The sequence below is a fragment of the Motacilla alba genome, chromosome 6 (genome assembly GCF_015832195.1).
Source record: "Motacilla alba alba isolate MOTALB_02 chromosome 6, Motacilla_alba_V1.0_pri, whole genome shotgun sequence".
NCBI classification, from domain to species: Eukaryota; Metazoa; Chordata; class Aves; order Passeriformes; family Motacillidae; genus Motacilla; species Motacilla alba.
The window spans coordinates 19,454,203-19,472,873 of NC_052021.1; the positions used below are offsets into that span (position 1 = coordinate 19,454,203).

At 44.0% G+C, this 18,671-nt stretch overlaps 1 protein-coding gene across 1 annotated transcript; it reads left to right on the forward strand.

Annotated features, from left to right (window-relative positions):
- Positions 1–866: 866 nt before the first annotated feature.
- RPP30 (ribonuclease P/MRP subunit p30) lies at positions 867–17,836 on the forward strand. Its single transcript, XM_038139975.1, has 11 exons — positions 867–1,282; positions 2,226–2,281; positions 2,590–2,646; positions 3,349–3,423; positions 3,957–4,028; positions 8,600–8,689; positions 10,780–10,896; positions 14,353–14,382; positions 14,795–14,832; positions 15,955–16,034; positions 17,383–17,836. The coding sequence occupies exons 1-11, from the start codon at positions 1,201–1,203 to the stop codon at positions 17,490–17,492; spliced, it is 807 nt and encodes a 268-aa protein (XP_037995903.1). The 5' UTR covers positions 867–1,200; the 3' UTR covers positions 17,493–17,836.
- The last annotated feature ends 835 nt before the right edge of the window (positions 17,837–18,671 follow it).

Here is an 18,671-nt window from a genome sequence, read left to right on the forward strand (position 1 = left end):
CTGCCATACAGATGTGGGAGCTGTTTTCTACTAACCCTCAAAATTGCTTCAACTCCTAGTCCAGTGTCTGCAACTCACAAGTAGCTTCTCAGCTACCACCATCCCAGGTATTTGTAACTCATCAGGCAGGATGTCCAGAAACACGCCAAGAAGGTGCTGTTGTTTCTCAGCCATACTTTGTTAACCGAGTGATGTCTTTGGTGGAAATGAGTCCCAGGTCCCCACAAGCCCTGTGCGCACAGCTGGCACAAGGGGCATCAAGGTCTGCCCCTGTACGGAGGGATGTTCAGGGTTTGTCAGCAGCCTTGGCCTTGGTTAGAAGCATTTTTGCCTTATTAAGAATTCAGAGCTCCAGATATTTCACAGACTTCCCCCGGTGAGCATATAGGCCGATTTGATGATAGAAAAGGTGAAGGACCCCCTGGTCTGGCCTCCTGAAGCTGGACAGGAATTGCAGACCTGCTGTCTTCAGCAGCTGCTCTAAGCGACCAAAAACCACCTACTGAGAATTTCCATTTGTATTTTACATATTGCGTGCTATTTATCAGTGGTAAAACGATATTAGTACTTTTTGTGGCAGTGATACACAGTGAACTTTATTTGATTCATCGGTCTGTGAGAATTCCTCTGTCCTCTTCGGTGTCAGGGGATATCTTTGGCAGCTCGGGGCTTTGTAGGAAAGACAATAACTATGAAACTATAAATAGAAGAGATTGGTTTTGATTTTTATTGGCAACGTTCAGACAGAGCTGAACCAGTTTCACAGGGGACTAACACGCCACTGGAGCGGGGCTACCGCTCCACCTGGCGGGCACCGGCGGCTCCGAGGGGCGCGGCGAGCCTCGGCCGGCGCCGCTGCGAGCGGGGAGAGCGGCAGAGCCGGGGATGCCCTGAGTCGGGGCATGCCCCCAGAGCCCGCGGTGCGCCACCTGGCAACGAACCACGGGGGACCTCCTTCATGGCCCCCGCCTGAGGCCTGAGCCATCACCGCACTGCCTTTCTCCGGCCACCGCAGCGCCGCGGCGAGCCAGCCAGGGCCCCGCGGAGCACGGCCCCGCCGGGCACCACGGGGCTGCGGGAGCCGCCGGCCGGAACGGGCGGAACTACAGGGCCCAGGCTGCCGCGGGCGGGAGCGGGGGCGGTGCCGCCGCCGTGCGCCGCCGCCGTGCCCGGGCTCGGCCCGCCCGCCGCGCCGAGAGCATGGCCGGCTTCGCCGACCTGAACCTGCCGCAGGGAACGGATAGGAAGTCCCTGCAGAGCCTGCTGGAGACCGCGGCGCACCGTGAGTCCTGCGAGCGGGGCGGGCGGCGGGGCCGGCCCGGAGCTCGGTGGGGCTGAGCTGGGGAGCGCGGGCCGGCCCCGGCCAGGAGGGGCAGCGGGACGCGAGCGGCGGCTCCCCTGGCTCGGGAGGCACTGCCGGAGGCTCCGGTGGGCACGGCCGGACTCCCCGGGATGAGCCTTCCCTCCCCTCCGGGCAGGCCGGTCCTCGCCGCCGCTCCGCCCTGTCCGCTCGGCCCGCGGCTCTGCCAGCCCAGTGCCCAGGCTGGCTCTGCCCGGGACGGGGTCGCAGGGGAAGCTCCCGATGCGCCTTGCAGCTCTGTCTGTGCCTGCCTGTCCCGGTGTAACAGTTGGGTTTTCCCAACATGCACACGTTTTTCCTCCTGCAGTTTCGTAGGGCCCGGCTCTTTTCCTGCGGAGCTGTTGTTCAGCCACGTGCTGCCTGCGCGGTGTTTGGGGCGGGAGGTTTAAATGCCCCTGGCGAGTCTGTCATCTTCCTCCGAGCCCTGTGAACCACACCTTCTCCGTTTAGTCGGCGTCGTTTTGAATTGCTCGCTTTGCCTTCTCCGACAGCTGTATCTCTGCCAGCTCTGCGCTGCCTGCACTTTCAACAGCTGTCCTGAGTACGCTTAGCAGTTTTCCACAAAGAAAGCCGTAAGCAGGGCCAAGCTAGGCCAGACCTTTGGGGACACAAACCCATGCATTTGTGTTCATAAAGCTCTGCCATTGAGCAAGAGTTGTCAGGCCTGGGCTGTGTTAAAAGCCAAACAGATTTTTTTTTTCTATTTTAAAGCACTTTTGGGGTGAACCAGCCTTCTCAAAAAATTACTGTGAAATCTAAACATACACATGTAAGACATTTAAGTAATGAGTATTTTACAGTTTTCTCATTGGATTTGTTTCCTTTTTGTTTACTGGACAAAATATTCTTCCTGTGTGTTTTTCAGTGGGATATTCTGCAGTTGCACTCAATCATGTCATCGACTTTAAAGAAAAGAAACAGGTACTTGGGGTTATTTGTTCTTACTGTGTTTTCTTTAGTAAACCTGCTGCTTTATTGCATGTTTTCAGATAGCTTTAGCAGCAGAATGCACATCTAGACACAAGCACAAATCTCTCTGTAACAAAACTCCCATTTTATATTTCAGTAGAACTGCCTTCCAATTAATTTTTAATATGGTTCATGTACTGTCCCACAAAAATAATTTTCTTAGTGTGGTAAATTTCTTCTTAAGATTGGAACACAGTTTTTGTTTACATGTAAACCTAACCCATGACATTTTCAATAACTTTGTTGTGTTCTCTTTCAAGGAAATTAGCAAGCCAGTATCCCCTTCAGAGCTGTTTCCATCTTTACCTATTGTACAAGTATGTCTAGTTACATTCTATATATATACTGTTATTCTGAATTAGCCTTTTTTACCTTTGTGGGTTTGTATATGTGATTTTGTGTATGAGGTGTTAATCAAAAAAGAAAAATTTGTCCATTATTTCATGGTTAAAACTCCAAGCATTGGAAGAATAGTAAACTCACGTCAGGGTAGGCTCTATTCATTATTTTAGAAATTATTAAAGAAATTGCTTTGTGTGAATTTTGAATCTGCTTGTAGTTGAGTAATTACAGTACATTTCTTGAAATTTAGGTTTTGGAAATAACTTTGTGGTTTTGATGGAGCAAAATTTGGATATAAAGATATAGAATGATGTGTTTTGGGTCACTGACATTGATGAATTCAAGAACTGCTTTTCCTTGCAGTTGTGGCCTGCCTGGGGAATCATAGCAGTAGTAAACCATACTCAATTTTTCTGCATGGTTGTTTTTCTTTCTTCTTTCTTTTCTTTTCTATTCATCCTTCCCCAGAGAAATACAGTAAGTCATTCTTTGTAAGGACAGGTATAATATCAAAGAGATAATGTAAATTAGGGAAGAGTAACTACAGACTTTAGAAAATTAGTATAGCAAGACTATAAGCATGATACCATTTTATTTTTATAGCCGACTGGGGTGGAAATTACCACAAATTTTTACTTTGGGTTATTAAATTTTTTTATATTATTCTTTCTCTGTAGGGTACATCTAAAAGAATAAAAGTCTTGACCCGGCTAACACTTGTTGTTTCTGATCCTTCCCACTGTAATCTCTTGGTAAGTATACTCAGCAATCAATTTTACAACTTTTATTTCCTTTTCTTAATTAATGGATGAAACTTTGGAAATTCTATGGGGACAACATCCTGGAATTTATGGGGCACTGAGCAATGATTTCTGAGATTTCATCTTTAACAAATAATGTGATCACGAGGAGATGCAGACTTACAAGACTGTATATGGCTTCTGCTGATCATTTGTCAATATGGAATAACAGTTCTGTTCCTTGGTTTCTGGACTTCTGTGCATGAACTAGAAGACCATGAGCAACCCTTGTATCTGGTTATGTTTTTGTGCTACAAGATCAAAGCAAAAAGTGTGAGTGTCTTAGTAAATTGGTGGGACAAGCCTCAAACTGAGAATGAATGACTTCACTGTAGAAACCTGCTGTATAATCGGATGATTATTGCCTTTGTTTTAGTACTTGACAGGGAAAAAGATTTTTCTCCTCATTGTTTTGGTTGTAATTATTGTGCATGGCTTTGTTATCTGTCAGAATTCAAAGCAGTAATTGTTTGCTCCTTTTATAGAGATCAACATCTGCAAACATAAGGTTATATGACATCATAGCAGTATTTCCAAAAACTGAGAAACTGTTCCATGTAAGTACAGTCATCTCATCAGTAATGCTCATTCAGTAGCCTTTCGTGCCTTGTACTAATTGAAGTACATGCTTTGTTTTGATTTTATTTCCCATTTTATAAAGACCTCATGGAGTTAATCAAACATTATAGGCTACATGTTGGGGTGATAGGCTGAGGGGTTTGGGAGGATTTTCAGGAGGCTGCAGGACCCTGAGGTGACAGGTTAAAGTCTGAAACATCTACCTTGTCTACCTGATAAAGGGACTTGTATGCCCTGCACTGCAGTTGCCTTTATGTGCCTTGTAGGAGGCATTTCTCTCCTAGTGAGGAGAGAAAACATCCCTTTTTCCCCCCAATATATATGTACTATCATCACGTAGAAAACTTCTGTCTTCAGCTTTAGCTTCTCAAACTCTTGACAACTTCCCTGAAATGCACGTGTGATATTCTGTTAGAACTAATTATTCCTGGTCTCAAAAATGCTAGGGAGGATTTTTAAGTGGAACTAATGTGGTTCTGATGGCTGTTCGCCTCCATTTCCTTCATATTTTTATTTAAATTGTTCTCAAATACTTGATAACAGCTGCTGTCAATGTTCTGATTGGGTGGAGCACCTTGAAGCAAGTTATGTTTTAGTCAGAATTTTTCTTACAAAACCCAAAATTGTGATGTCTGACCTGTTGTAAGCTCATAAACATTATTAAGTCTGAATTGGGTGAGTAGGTGGAAGTGTTCCATCTCTGTTAGCCTTGGCAGGCAGGCATGCAGTTTTAAGCAGTGTGAAGGAGGGACAGGGACAGCAAAAAAAAAAAGTGAGTTTCTTTGAAGAATTTACTTCCAAAGGGAGCTTCTCAGGTTAAAACTGAGTCTGGTGGTTGTTTTTTTTAAATAAGTTAAAGCCACTTTCTAGTACTGCTGAATACCTGTTTTGCCACATTAAAATTGTATTGTTCTGTTTGTTTTTCTGTGTTATTTCCCCTCCTATTTCAAGTCTTGTCCAAGTAAACTACAAAGCAGGAGGCTGTCAAAGAACATGAACTTCAGAGAATTTTTCAGCAGAATTCAAGTATTATAAGAGTTACAGCGAAATGAAACTAATTTCTGAATTTTATTTCCTTTGAAAGATTTTAGACTCTTTGGGGTGTGACAGAGGCAAATGGTTTAAGATATTTTTTGTTGGCCACTCTCCACCCCTTTTTTTTTATCTCTGGCAATAGTGTAAAATCTCACTTCTCAAGGGAGCTCCATCAGTTTATCATGTGCTTAAACAAGCACCTGAAACTAGGTGGTCAGCTGGGGTGTGCTGTGTTGTTTTTTTGGGAAAAGGGTATTTTCTCACTTAAGGGTTATTATTGTTTATTTTCAGCCGTACCATGCCTCCTGCTGCAGTTGCACATCCAGCTGTGGCAGCGTTTGAACTGGCAGAAACAGCCACTCATTTCTGCAGGTCCCTGTCTGCTTTGCTGCTGAGGCTGCTTGCTTGCTCAGCTGCATGGCAGTTTGCTTTGAGGAGCCTGCTTTTGGCTGAGCAGTAACCAGAGGTTTTGCCAAGTTCTTTTCCAGGCAGATCCCCTTTCCCAGAGTGATTCAGCAGCCAGCCACGCGGAGAGTTGTGCCAGCGCAGAGCGGGCGGCTGTGCTCTGGCAGGCCAGTGCAGACAGTGCCTGGTTAAGCTGCCAGGTGATGGACAGGGTGTGAGGAAAGAAGCAGGATTGTCAGTGAGATCATCTCCATTGCTTCCATGCTGGCAGCACTTTGAGCTGGGGATGGAACCCAGGCGTGTTTCTTGCAAAGTGCACGTGGTGAAAGACTTCATTCATCCTTCACATTCAGGGCAGATTTGTATGGTTGTCTTTTGTTTAGAGATTTTAGAATGTCTCTCTTCAGAGAGCTGATTCAGTTTCCCAGAGGTATTATACAGGTGAAAGGGACTTTACACAGGGGGTTTCAGGACATACAGTTTGGCTCTAACAACTCATGGATATTTCATTATTAAGAATAAAGCCTTCAAGAGTGGTCTTGCATGACAAATTAACTTCCTATTGGCTTTTGGTAATTCAGCATTACCTCAACAGCATCATCTTTCTCACCAACAATTTGGCACTTGTATTTTCTCCATAGAATAAGATTTTTCATGTATTTGTGAAAAAATTACCTGACCATTGGAGATGTACTCCAGTTTTAGCATGGCCCAAAACTAATCTGTTCCCTTTTGTCACAAGTCAGGGAAGCTCTTTTGTGGCTGTGTGTGGCAGTGATATGTACTGAAAGATGTGCTCAAATTCTTCAAATAATTTATATCCTTAAAGGGATGAGGAAGCCATGTTTGCCGATTGTAGAATGGGCTCCTTGTTCAAGTCTCCCAAAAAGATTGTTTTGGCCTGCAGCAGGAATGCCCGCTCCATGCAGGTAATAGGGTACTTGCTGCTTTTCAAAAATTTTGCTTACTAAGATTTCTGATTGTTTTAATGATATTAGTTAGCTCTGTCTGCTGTTCTTAAGCACTTAGCACATAACTAGTATCTAAAAAAACCTACATATGTACATCTGAAGATGCAGTGCAAAGCCAGATTTCAATGTTTGTTCCTAAAACGTTTGCCAAAACTTGCTTCAGAGCATCCAGACAGTGGCAGATGTATTTATTAATGGCTGGCTGGAGTTTTCCCAGCAGATGGGGCTCTTGCCCACAGTGCTGCCAGGCAGCTGCTGGGTTGTGCAACTTGCTGCATGTCGTTTTCTGGATGAAGTTGTTGCACTTCAGATCTTTTCAGCAGGCAGGGTAACCTTGGCTTGACTGCATATTTGATTTGTCTGGGAGCCAGAGCTAGGCTGAACATTAGAGTTCTTGGAGGAATCTGCTCTCCAGTTTTTCATACAGTGCAGGAATTCCTCATATGTGAGGAATATGATTCGCAGTTTGTTTTTCCTTGGTGGTATTTTCTGAAATGTTCGTGTCACTGGAATCCTGTAGATATCCTGGCTTTTGAGGCACTCCCTGTCCCACTGTGCTTAATTTGCAAATGTTTCTGGAGCTGATTTGGAAGACTTGATTTCTCATCAAATAGGACATCTTGCATGTGTCTGATGTCTATTCTTGTTTCCCTTAATTTTTGCCATAATCCCTTCCTGATTTTTTTATGACCTCGCTGACATATTTTCTAGGGCATGATTTGGAGCTATTTGTTCTGTGCATGTTCCCATAAATCACCTCTGTGTAGTGGTTTGTACCTCTTGTAAGAAAAGGAGGGAAGCTGACTGTAGTAGGGCTGAACTTCCCCTTGCAAATCTAATTCTATGCCATGGATTCCACAGGCAGCCCATGTCCTGCCTAATGGAGGATAAAGGTAGGGCATGAAGAAAAAGTTTAGTCTGAATGTCCTGGCAGAGACATTTCGACTTCAAAAACCTTGTGGTTTGCCTGCATGTGTACTGTGGCTGTCTTGTCTAGGAGAGAGTGCTATCAACAGCTAAGAAGCATTCCTAAAGCTGGGCCTCTGCTCTCATCTCCATCCAAATTCCATGTGAACAAACTGGTACAAGACCAGTTTGCCAAGCAGTAGTGTGCCTTGTGTTAGAGCCTTGTGTTACCCCTGGGGCTCCTCACAGCCCTCACTGCTTTTGTGCTGGTGGGAGGAGGTATGAATGGTTGGCACCTGGCCCAGGTGTATTTGGAGCAGTTGCTGCCAGGTTTCTGAGTGCAGAGAGTTCCCCTACACACAAAAAATTCCTTTTCAACTTCTTCATCCTGTCTTACCTTCTTTGTTACAACACTGCTTACAGACATTAGTCTGGCCCTGTGTAATCATCCTTACAGAGTAGGCATATATAATTCCTAATTTGGATGCATGAGATTAATTTAAATCAAGGAGTCCCTTTTAGGTCCCCTTAATTTTCCCTGTATCTCAGTGTGAGGAGCCTCTGCCCCTTGTTCATTTCCTCCATCTCTTAATACAACCTGTAAATTGTGGTGCAAATTCAAAGCTAAATTCTTAAACTCTAGCCTTCAGTGCTGTCTCCAGACTCTGCCAGAGGTCTGGCTGTCAGGAGGAGCTGCACCCAGCCAGGAAAGGGAGTCTCTGAGGATTGGTCTCCAGTATATGGCATGCAGCACCAACAGTCACATTCTGCTTTTTTTTTTTTTTTTTTCATTCTTTTCTCTATTGCTTCTGGTAAAAGTAATTAATCCTGAAAACATAGAGGTGCTGCACTGGAAGCAGAGCATGATGGGACAAGGAGCAGTTCCTGGGCTCTTCCCTTTCTAAACTGGGGTTGGTCTGAATTCTTTTGTCAAAAGCCAGCATTGCTTCTGCGCGTCCTCTGTCAGATAAAAACAAAGTACTGCTTTGGGGTTGACCATTATTTTATTGGAAAATTAGTTCTGTATGAAAGGGAAGACTTGGGTTTTAAGTCTCAAGTGCTGCTCTTGTATTGGCATACCTGCAATGCATAGTACCTCTTAATTTTAAAACTGAAGTCACCCTGGAGAGACATTTGTTGCACTAAGAAATGAAAGAGAATATTAGTGCACCTCAAGTTGGTTATGCATTTTTTGGCATATCTAATAATCTGTTCCTATTTCTTTGCTGTAGATTGCTTGCACAACACTAGATGTGGATCTGGTCTGCATAAATGTAACAGAAAAGCTGCCATTCTACTTCAGAAGGCCCCCTGTGAATATGGTAAATTTACATCTAAATTGTATTCTTGCTGTTAGACTGACATTAAATACGAAATTTGAGTCTAATTCCCTACTGCTTTCCACCCACCATTCCTATCCAAGTGGTTCTTTTATTTTCTTGCATAATGTGTAGTTTTGTTTCAAATGTCCTTCACTTCTGGGCCTCCACTGCAGCACTTAATACACAGTGATGTATGTTCTTTCTTTTTCTCCTCCTGTCCCCCACTTAAGAAGGCAGAAGTGGTGTTCCCAAGGAGTGGAAACAGAGCCTTAAGGCCACCATGCTGCTAAGCAGGGAGATATGGTGTGATTGCTGACAAAGCTGCTTCCCAAACCAAAAATGGTACAGCTGTGTCAAAACAGATAAACAGCCCTTTGATTTAAAAGACAGGAAATGTGAATGGCAGCATTAATTTGGGAGAAGGATGTTGTGCTGGCTACTTGAAAAACAACTGTACTGAATCCATACTTGGACAAAAGAATGTCTTGGTAAATGAACCAAATGTAGCATTGCTAAATATGTGCTGTGGGACCCAAGATGGCTATCAGTGTGGATCAAATATAGTTCTGCCTGCTGTTGGTAGTGTGCCAGAAAACTTAATCTGAATGTGCTCTTACGGGAACTTGTTTTCTCCTCTGAGTAGATGTAGAGGTTCATTCCACATGGGCATTCTTGGCTGTTGTAGAACTTAGTTCTCAAAAATTTAAATTTGGAATTGGCTTGTAATCCTTCTTCCTTTTCTAGGAAAAATGACCTAGAATAAAAATTCAAAATGAACTAGAATTAATTCTGAGACAGAATAAAAATAATACATTGGAGTTTATGGTAAACTAAGGATTTTTAACATTCCACTTGGAATAACAATTTTGTATGAAATACTGTATGAAAGTACCCTAGCTGCCTAAAACTACAGCAGCTGGCCCAGGTAAGGAGCTGTGTGGCTCTTAGAGCCCTGTGTTGGGAGACATTTTCCTTGCAAGCTACTTCTCATCTTCCACATTCCCAGCTTCAAGCCAGTCTGTCTGTTGGACTGGTCTGTGCATCCTGGGGCAGTCAGTTTTGGTTGTTACGATGCCAGACAGATTGGCAGGCAGCTGAAGTGGTAGGGATGAGGTTAAAAATCACCTTGACAGGAAATTAGTGTATTGCCATCACCTGTTTGGTTTTGATAAATTCAGGCTTCTCTTGTTTGCAGCTATCAGGCCAGTTCTGTGTAAAACATTTGGTGCATAGCTTCTGTTGTGCTTGCATACAGAGGTCATGCGTGTGTGGGAGCTGAATTAATTCCAGCTGTATTCAGTTACTGGACTCTCTTACAGTATTACCATTGCAGCATATTTTAATAATATTTGTGTAAGAGTAGAGTGTCATTTCAGGCAAATAGAGAATTGCTATGGAACAAAGAACTCCTGGCCTTACATTGTGTCTTTATCACTAGCTCACCGTGTGCAAGTGGCTTAACCTTTCTGTGTTTGCAAAAACAAGAATACTGGGCTTTTGGTGAGGCACTGTGACAGATAGCAAAGGATGTCAAAGCAGCTGAAAATATAATCAGTATTACTATTTGAAACCTCCTGTGTGACTCACTGTTACTTAACGTTGTCACAAACACCAGAGTATGCTGTGAGACTGAAGAAGGGTCCTTGTGGTTGCTTTTGTGCAAGGAGGAATTCTTCATCTGCAGTACGTGGCTGCTGAGGGAAGTGGTGAACTTTCTTACAGCAGGGTGTGGGACTAGAGGAGTAGGGTCCTCAAAGTTTCAAGACAGCAGATAACCAGCAATGGTTATCTGTTCCCTCGACTCTGATTGTGTGTACGTATTAATGATAGTCAATTACAGCAAGTAAGTGGCTGGTACTTGTTAAACCTCATTCTGTCCAAGATTTATGCACACGTATCTGGTGTACAGTGAAGCCTTCCCCCACTCTCCTTTCATGCTATGCTGTGCTCTTACTGGAACAATTCTGCCTTATTTTTTTTTTGTATGTGACACAGTTAAACTGAGAATAAGCTGCATCAATACAGACAGCAGTTGTTTGATTGTTAGGCTTCTCTCCTTTTGATTTTTGATCACTCTCTTTCATGTGAAGGCAATAGATCGAGGCATTTACTTTGAACTTCTTTACACGCCTGCCATCAAAGACTCTACTATGAGAAGATACACAATTTCAAATGCCATCAGCCTGATGCAGATCTGCAAAGGAAAGGTAAGCTCTCAAAGTGAAAACAAGGTAATTAAATCAGTTCACATTTTTCTGGAGTTGTACAGACTGAGCCATTTTAAATTAGTTTGACGCTGGGACATCTGAAGCTGTGACTAAATCTTGGCCTACTAACACAAGGACACAATTATTGTAGCTCCAGATACTTGCAGTCTCGCACCACTGCATGCTTTCTTCTTAAGCTGTCAAGCTGTTAGATTCTTTTTCCAGAACAACCCATGTGTTGTTACGGTATGCAATTCCCAAAACAAAGGTGGGAGGGGATGGAGGGAGATTAAAGTGCCAGACATCTAAGGTTTGCACTAGAACTGAAATTCATGTATTTCTTTAAAATCCTCCACTTCATATTTCTCATTGACCAAAAGCTCTTTTGACTGCCTACTTTGAATATGGGGGCTTAAAAACAATAAGAAAAAAAAGTACAAACCTTGTTTTGTTAACAAGTAAATTCTCTGTGTTCAAAATAGACCAGACAGCTAGCTGGCTGTCAGCCAAGGCTTTGCTGCAGTCAGATGAGCTGCATTCTTCCATGCTACTGAAACCCAAGGAAGAAGTAACTTTGAGATGCCTGTAACCCATTGCTTTCATAACTTACATCCTCCCAGGCTGCCAGGTTAAGATGTCTATTATGCTGGGTCCTCTCAGGCCATGTTTTTAATAGGGGGTCATATCAAATTTAGCAGAAATTGTAGCTCCCCCTTCTGTATTGTAAATGGCCTCTGCCACATATAGCTAGTCCAGAGAAGCTGGATTTGGAAAATCTGAAGTGGGATGTAGAGCTTGGAAGGTAAATTAAAAACAGATCCATCAATACCTCAGTTCTCCTCAAGCATGGCAGCCTTTCATAGAACAGCAGGGTGGGTCAAACAGATTCGTTTCCTTGGTGCTACAGAAGAGGTGAGTATTTGCACAGCCTCTTCTGAGAAGCCCAGCTCTGGCAGTTAATGACATGAAGTACTGACTTGGACATGACTTCCATACACACCAGACGCTTACTTTGGAATTCCCTGTTTGATATTGCTCCTCTTTCCTCCGTGCAGTTCAGGATGTGATTCTCACGTGGTTGTTGATGAACTGGAGAGCACCCGCTGAGTTGATGTCATGGATAGGGCAAGCGAGAGTTCAGGCTCTCAGTCTGTGCACAGTGCCCGTTCATTCTGCTTCTGTCAGTCTAGGGTTTCATCTGTGACTGGAAGGTAAATCAGCTGGAGCTGCACAGGACGAGTTGTTGTTAGGCACTGGAAGAGGACTGCTAGCTTGCCTTTGTTCTTTGTCTCCAGATTCAGTAGGCTGTGGACCAGCAGAGATGGTAATTAGCCCTTAGTGAGAGTTTGCCTCTGTCAGTGAGGTAGGGGGCCTTGTTTAAATGAAACATGGGATGGCTGGTCCATCGGCTGCTTCTGTTGGCACCTGGCATGCAACTCTCCTGTTCTGTAACATGTAGTTGCTCAACCCCTAGTAGCTTTTGGATCCTTTTATTCCTCCTCTATTATAGCAGGGCAGAGAAACCTTCAGAAATTTACTTGTGTTCTCAGAGCTGGCATTGAGCAGTGTCTTTAAAGCATTAAAATGTGCAGGGAATGAAGGAGAAACTGCCCTGCCTTGCCAGACAGAAGGTGTGTATAGCCACAGTCCCTCAGCTCCTCTGTTTTGGTAACTGAGCTGGAGGCTGCCTGGAGCACTGTACTGAACAGTTGCTGTCTGCTTTACCTGGGGAGATAGTGTTTTGCCTTTTAGATTTCCCTTTAGCTCTTGCCTTGGATTTGCCTTTGCCTGCTGCTCCTTCACTTGCCAGCAGTGCTTTTCTTACCTGCTCTTGTGTCCCTCCTCCATCCTACCCGTCCTCTAGTGCTTTTGAACCAGGCAGAGCATATCTCCAATGCCCAGCAGTGATGCACAACCCTGTGCTGGCTTCAGATGTCTCATACAGCTGCTCTGGGAGCTTCTCTGAGCCTGGGTGACAGGCATTAGTTGCTACAGTTTGGAGCAGGAAACTTGAATTTTCCCAGAAAACTCTTGCAGTCAGCACCACTTAGGCTCAAAAGCACCTTTGGAATCCATAGTGTGGTCGTTTTAAAGGTGAACTATTCAGAAAAAAAATGTCCTAGGCTCCATCAGGATGTGTGCTGTTAAGTCACTTTGATGTTTATGTTGCTTCTCCTTCTGGCTTTCCTAATGATGAGGCAGAATCATCTGTCCCATCCTCTTCTCCTCAGCACATGAGGAAACCTTGGGCACACTGTGAACATGCAGTCAGGTTTACACAGGTCTTTCAGCTGTTGAATTCTAGCTGCACACAGGGCATTTTCTTCCAGTGTCTGCCCAGCTCTTTGTGCTGGGCAGGGGGAGCAAAGCAGCGTGGGAAAGAGATCTAAAGCCCCTCTCTGAAACTAGAGATGGGTGATGTGTCAGAGAGGGAAAGTCTGTCTCTGCCTCAGCACAATTCCAATTCCCACCCACTCAAGCAGGAATTCCCAAAACCTTTTATTCAGTATCATAAAAGGTGCCAGGAGATTTTGCTGCTGCAGAGTTACCAGCTGAGCTAAACAGGCTGCCCCTAGGTGAGCATCCTCAGAGCTTAGCATCAGAAGAGCTCTGGCAGCTGAGCTGTGGGATCTGCCAACCCCAGTGTAGTCACATACCTGTTCTGCAGAAACCTTTTGGGAGAGAAGGGAGAAGGATTTCTCTGCCTGGTGATTTTCATAGAGGTGCCAGTGTAAAGGGAAATGAGAGTGTGGCACAAAGTGGCAGCCACTGCCTAAATGTAGATACATTTCCTGAACCAGTGTGGGTATGGTCAAGGCTGACATGAATGCTTAGCATTGAGTGGTACTGCAGCAGGGTAGGCTGAAAATCTGGGAGCACCAAACTGTCTCAAGGCACTATCTGTGAGCTGCTTCTGGGGGATCCTGGACTCCTAAATCCATTTCTGTTACAGCTCAGGATGAGTTGTTGTTTATGTGGGGCCTTTTTCAGCTGATGTAAATAAAGGGGACACTTCTTAACACAGTGCCTGCAGCTCTGCATTTTTTCTGTACCCTTAAGGGCACTTTGAAGTTCACCATGAGAGATGCAGGCTGATAGGTGATTGCTTAATGCCTTCACTCTGGACACTTAGACTGCTTAGCCTGTCACTCTAAAATGAGATGTACTTATTAATCTCCTATTTGGCTGTGAGAGGTTTGTAACAGCAGGGGAGGGCTTGTGCCTGTGTCCCTGTCTGTGTAGGGGACAGGGCAATAACTTAAGTTTATCACGTCCCCAAATTAAGATTCCCACCCTGACAGAGTTCATCTGAGGGCATCAGATACTCTGATGTTTAATTGGGCTCTGAGCCTAAACTTAGCTAATGCTCAAAAAGTTTTTGCATCTTGCTGATGGTTTTTTTTCGTTTCTTGGTGCTGTCTGACAGATGAATGTTTGTACTCTTATGTTTTCCAGAACATAGTTATATCTAGTGCAGCTGAAAGGGTAAGTCCCAGATTTTTTTTTTTAAAGCCAGAACAATTTGAAGATTTATCTGTGGCTGAAAATACAGCTTTAATTACACATTAAACATACAAAAATGTATGTTTAAATATGGTTGCCATTACCAAAGAATTGTATTGTGGGTTTGGGGATGGTTTTTTTGGTTAGTTGTTTTGCTTTGTTGGTTTTGGGGGGATTTTTTTTTTTGCTGCTGCTGTGGTATTTTCCATGACAGTTTTCTCCCAGATGGACACTCTGTTTGCCAAAACAGTGGTATTTATTTACTGTTATCTTCAGTAGCTTGCTATTATACAGCATTTAATCTTGCCTATCTGATAGCCTTGCCCTGCCTGCTCACACTGTCAGCCTAACAGCAAAGGCATTCACATATCCAAACTTCTTTGTTTTGTTTTAGCCTCTAGAGCTCCGAGGTCCTTATGATGTGGCTAATCTGTATCCTTTCCCAAAGTCAAAGGCAGCAGTTAGTAGTAGCATTGGAAAGTTCAAAGTGGTTTTGAAATTCTTTTCATCCTGTACAGTCCTTGAACTTTATACAGTGGTACTTGTTGGTGATCCATTCAGTGAATCAGGGCTCTGAGTGTGTGTGGAAGGAGCAACAGATTTTGGTCATGGGGTGGCACAAGAAGTCACTGTAGCTAATAATGTTTGTATTCACCTACAGGAATATTTTGTGCATTAATGTTGTGTGGGTGTAAATGAAGAAATTAATAAAACCCATAAAAATCTAAGGACACTGTGAACCCAATGAGAAATTATTACTTAGTATCTCCAAAGTGTCATATTTTTGGTAGCAGAAGCTATAAAATTGGTTTTATGCAAAATTAGAAGTTCCTATCTGAGCAGTAACTACTTCTGCTCTGGATTTTCCAGTCCTTAGTTATACATGTAATGTTAAATAACATTCTTGTGCTCTAGAAACAGAGGAGTGTGTCTTTTCTTCCCTTCTTTTAGGAGTTCAGATACATTTTTATTACTCTCCCCACCCCTGAAGCACATATTTGGCCTGTCCCTGGAAGGGAAGGAGCATGCTCTGAGTCATGAGAACCATGTGGGAGGCTGTGTGGCCTGGAAGGATTTTATGCACAACGTTTTTTCTTCCCTCTTAAAATGAGCAGTCAGGCTCAACCTAAATTAACATAGCTAAGGTGGTGTCATCCCTGCTGAAGGTGGCTGGAAACTTCAGCATAATGTCTTTGTATCAGACAGTGCCCTGTCCCCAAACCTGAAATTTTCTGAGGGGTAATTTTTTTTTCTTGATTATGCATATCTAAAATGTTTCTGTGTTGAGAGACTTTTATTTTCAAAAGTACAGCTTCTTGTCTGGAAAGAAGCAGTGTTGCCAGGAGCTTTCCAGGAGGGCTGCTGGGGAACTGCAGCCAAGAGAATTGGGTGCCTCATTTCTCTGCTTCTGGGTAACCTTATGCAAAATGTCACTTTGAATTACAGCTTTGCTAATTCCCAGTTATTTGTAGAGTAAGCAAGCCTGTCGTGCAGAGAGCCTTCCCTGTTGTGTGTGTTGCTTCCTGTGTGTTTGATCCTGAGCTGCAGTGACAGAGGTTTGCTGTTTGGCCTGTCAGAAGGCGAAGCAAAGGCAGCTGTGTCCACCAACTGCAGAGCCACCATGCTGCATGGAGGTGAGCACTTGTAAGCTCCTCTAAGTAACGTGTGCGTTTGTTAAAATAAGCTCTTGTTGATGCCTATTCTCCAAAAGGTCTGAGACCTGACAGAGCAAGTCAGATCAGGGTTTTACTTCTTTGTCCAATGCATGAAGAGGAGCTTGTGTGGCAAGGCTGTTTTATTTTCCCTCGTTGCCATGTTGGTAAATCAGTGGCTGAACTGATGGTGCTGTCTGTGCTGGAGGACTCATGCAACCACATTAATGAATCATAAAGGGTTGAACCAAAATAGGAACATGCTGCTGTGCTTCATAGTGAAACTGTCCCATTTCAGAAAGGTTTGAATGCTGATCTTGGTGACACTGACAAAAGCTAAGTGATTGGTATCAAAAAAATGGGTCTGCATGTGTTTTGCATTTGCCTTTTTGCAGCATGTGTGCAGAAGCAGCCTTAGTCATGTCCCTTTCTCATGCTTTAATACGTGGATTATTTCTGACTCACTCTTCAGTGTGGATCATTTCAAACTCATGGCAAAATCAACAGGTTCTCCTCCAGCCTGCTGCTCATCTACATAGAAGTACAGAGTTTATCAAATTTATGTGCGATTTCTCAAGCCTGTCATCTGTCTTATCTGTGAAATTAAATAGCAAGTGTCATTTCCCTTGTCCCAGAGAGGATACTAGCCCAGAACAAGTCAATATATTTTGTCAAGGTTCTTGTAGAGCCTCTCTGCTAATAGAGTATTTGTAAGGAATAGAGAATCTCTTCTAACTCAAATTTTGCAGAGAAGCTTCCCACCAGTAATTACAAAATTGGATTGGGCTCAGTAGGTTATTTGACCAGTATTTCATAATAATGTTGAGAGTTTAGTAAATAAAATTCTTGAATACCCTAAAATACTTCCTCAGTATGTAGGTGATCCTCTGCCAATACAATTGTGCCCACACAGTCTAAGAATCCTGGGGTATGTGAATGCATTTTTTAGTGTTTTTTTTAAAAACAGTATGTTTGGCTCAGAAGTGCTTTTGACAGTGCTTCAAGAATGTGTCCTTCTGTGATTGTTGAACTAAGCCTGGTTTCCTATGGTTTTGCAGCTCCTCAGCCCCCGCAGACCTTGGTTTTCCTTGGTTTGCTATAATTCTGCACCCACCATTGTATTTCCCCCGGTAGTTTCTCCACTCTAATGCAGTGAATCCTGAGCTCCTGCCCTTGCAGGTTGCTTCCCTGCTCTGTGTGCTGACTGGCTGGTTGCTCATCATGTCCAGCTGTGGTTTGGGGCATGGACATCTGAACTGAGTATGCCTTAAATGCATTTTATTCCAGTATTTGAGGTACTGGTACTGCAGCTTCTGCTTGTGTATTCCAGAAACTCGAAAGAGTGCCTGTGGCGTGGTGTACACGGTGAAGAAGCCTCGCAAGGTTGAAGAGGAAGAAACAGCAGTGCCAGCCTGCAAAAAAGCTAAGACTCAAGCTTGAGGACTGAACAAGTTGTCAACAGAAGCCTCCATCTCTTCTTTACCCAGTGTTGAGTCTTCCTCCAACCTCCAGCCATCCTAACTTTTCCCTTACTATTTTGCTCAGCCTGCAGAAGAATTATTCTTCCAGCAGTCAAGTGAGGAGAACTGTGCGAATGAGACTGCTGAGTAGTATTCACCACATCTGAAAGGTCATGCTGGGCTTCTGGCCAAGGGCAGGAGACTGACTCTTCACCCTCCCTTAGGTGTCCTGGAGTTAATGCAAACTCAACAGAACATTTCTAACGTGGAAATTTTCACTTGTACATGTGCATTCCTTTTTTATTAAAAACATGTCTAAGAACACATGCCTTCATAGTCTAGCTCTTCTGGTTTCTCAAGTTTTAAACACATCTCTGTACAGCTGCAAGCCTGTAGCTGAAGTTTACCTTCGAGTGGCCTGTGAAGAAACTTTTCAATCAGCTCCTGAAGCACTGTATCCAATAAAGTTTCTTCTCCCCCAGTTTCCTGAAGCACATTGCTGTGGCCACTTGGGTGGAGCTGCTGCTGGGTTAGGTGATGAACAGACTGAGTTAGCCAGCACCGATGTCATTTCTATTTCCTGCCAGGATTGCTGCCAGTGTGCACGTAATTGGGCAGAAACAAGCAGGGAAATCGTGGCTTGCAGGGAAGGGCAGCAGGTGGAGGCGAGCTGTAATTTCTGTGGAGAAGGATGTGTGCACAAATCAGGCCTTGGCTGGCAAGATGGCACCTGTGAATTACAGTGCTTGTGTGAGAAAAGTCTCATCTGCCTGAAGCTGATGGCCTCAGTCTAGGAGAGCTGCCTGCAGACAGAATAGGTGGTTCTTCTGCTTGCTCCTCTGGGTTTTGTGCAAATTCACTCCAAAATTGGCATTCCAGGAAAAGCTATTTATTGCTGCCTACTTGCGACTCCACCTCAGGATAGTGCCCAGGACATTGCTTTGGCCAGACTATAAAGGCAGCTGACATGGCTTGGTGAAGGAGTGTGAGAGCCTCTGGCATATTTGTCTGTCAGGCCACCCAGTGGATAATCGAATGTAACTGAATGCAGCGTCTAAGTACCCCTCTACTCTGCTCTCTCCCACTGGGGTGCTGTGTCCAGCTATGGAGTCCTTGGCACAGGAAGAACATGGAGCTGTTGGAATGTGTCCAGAGAGGG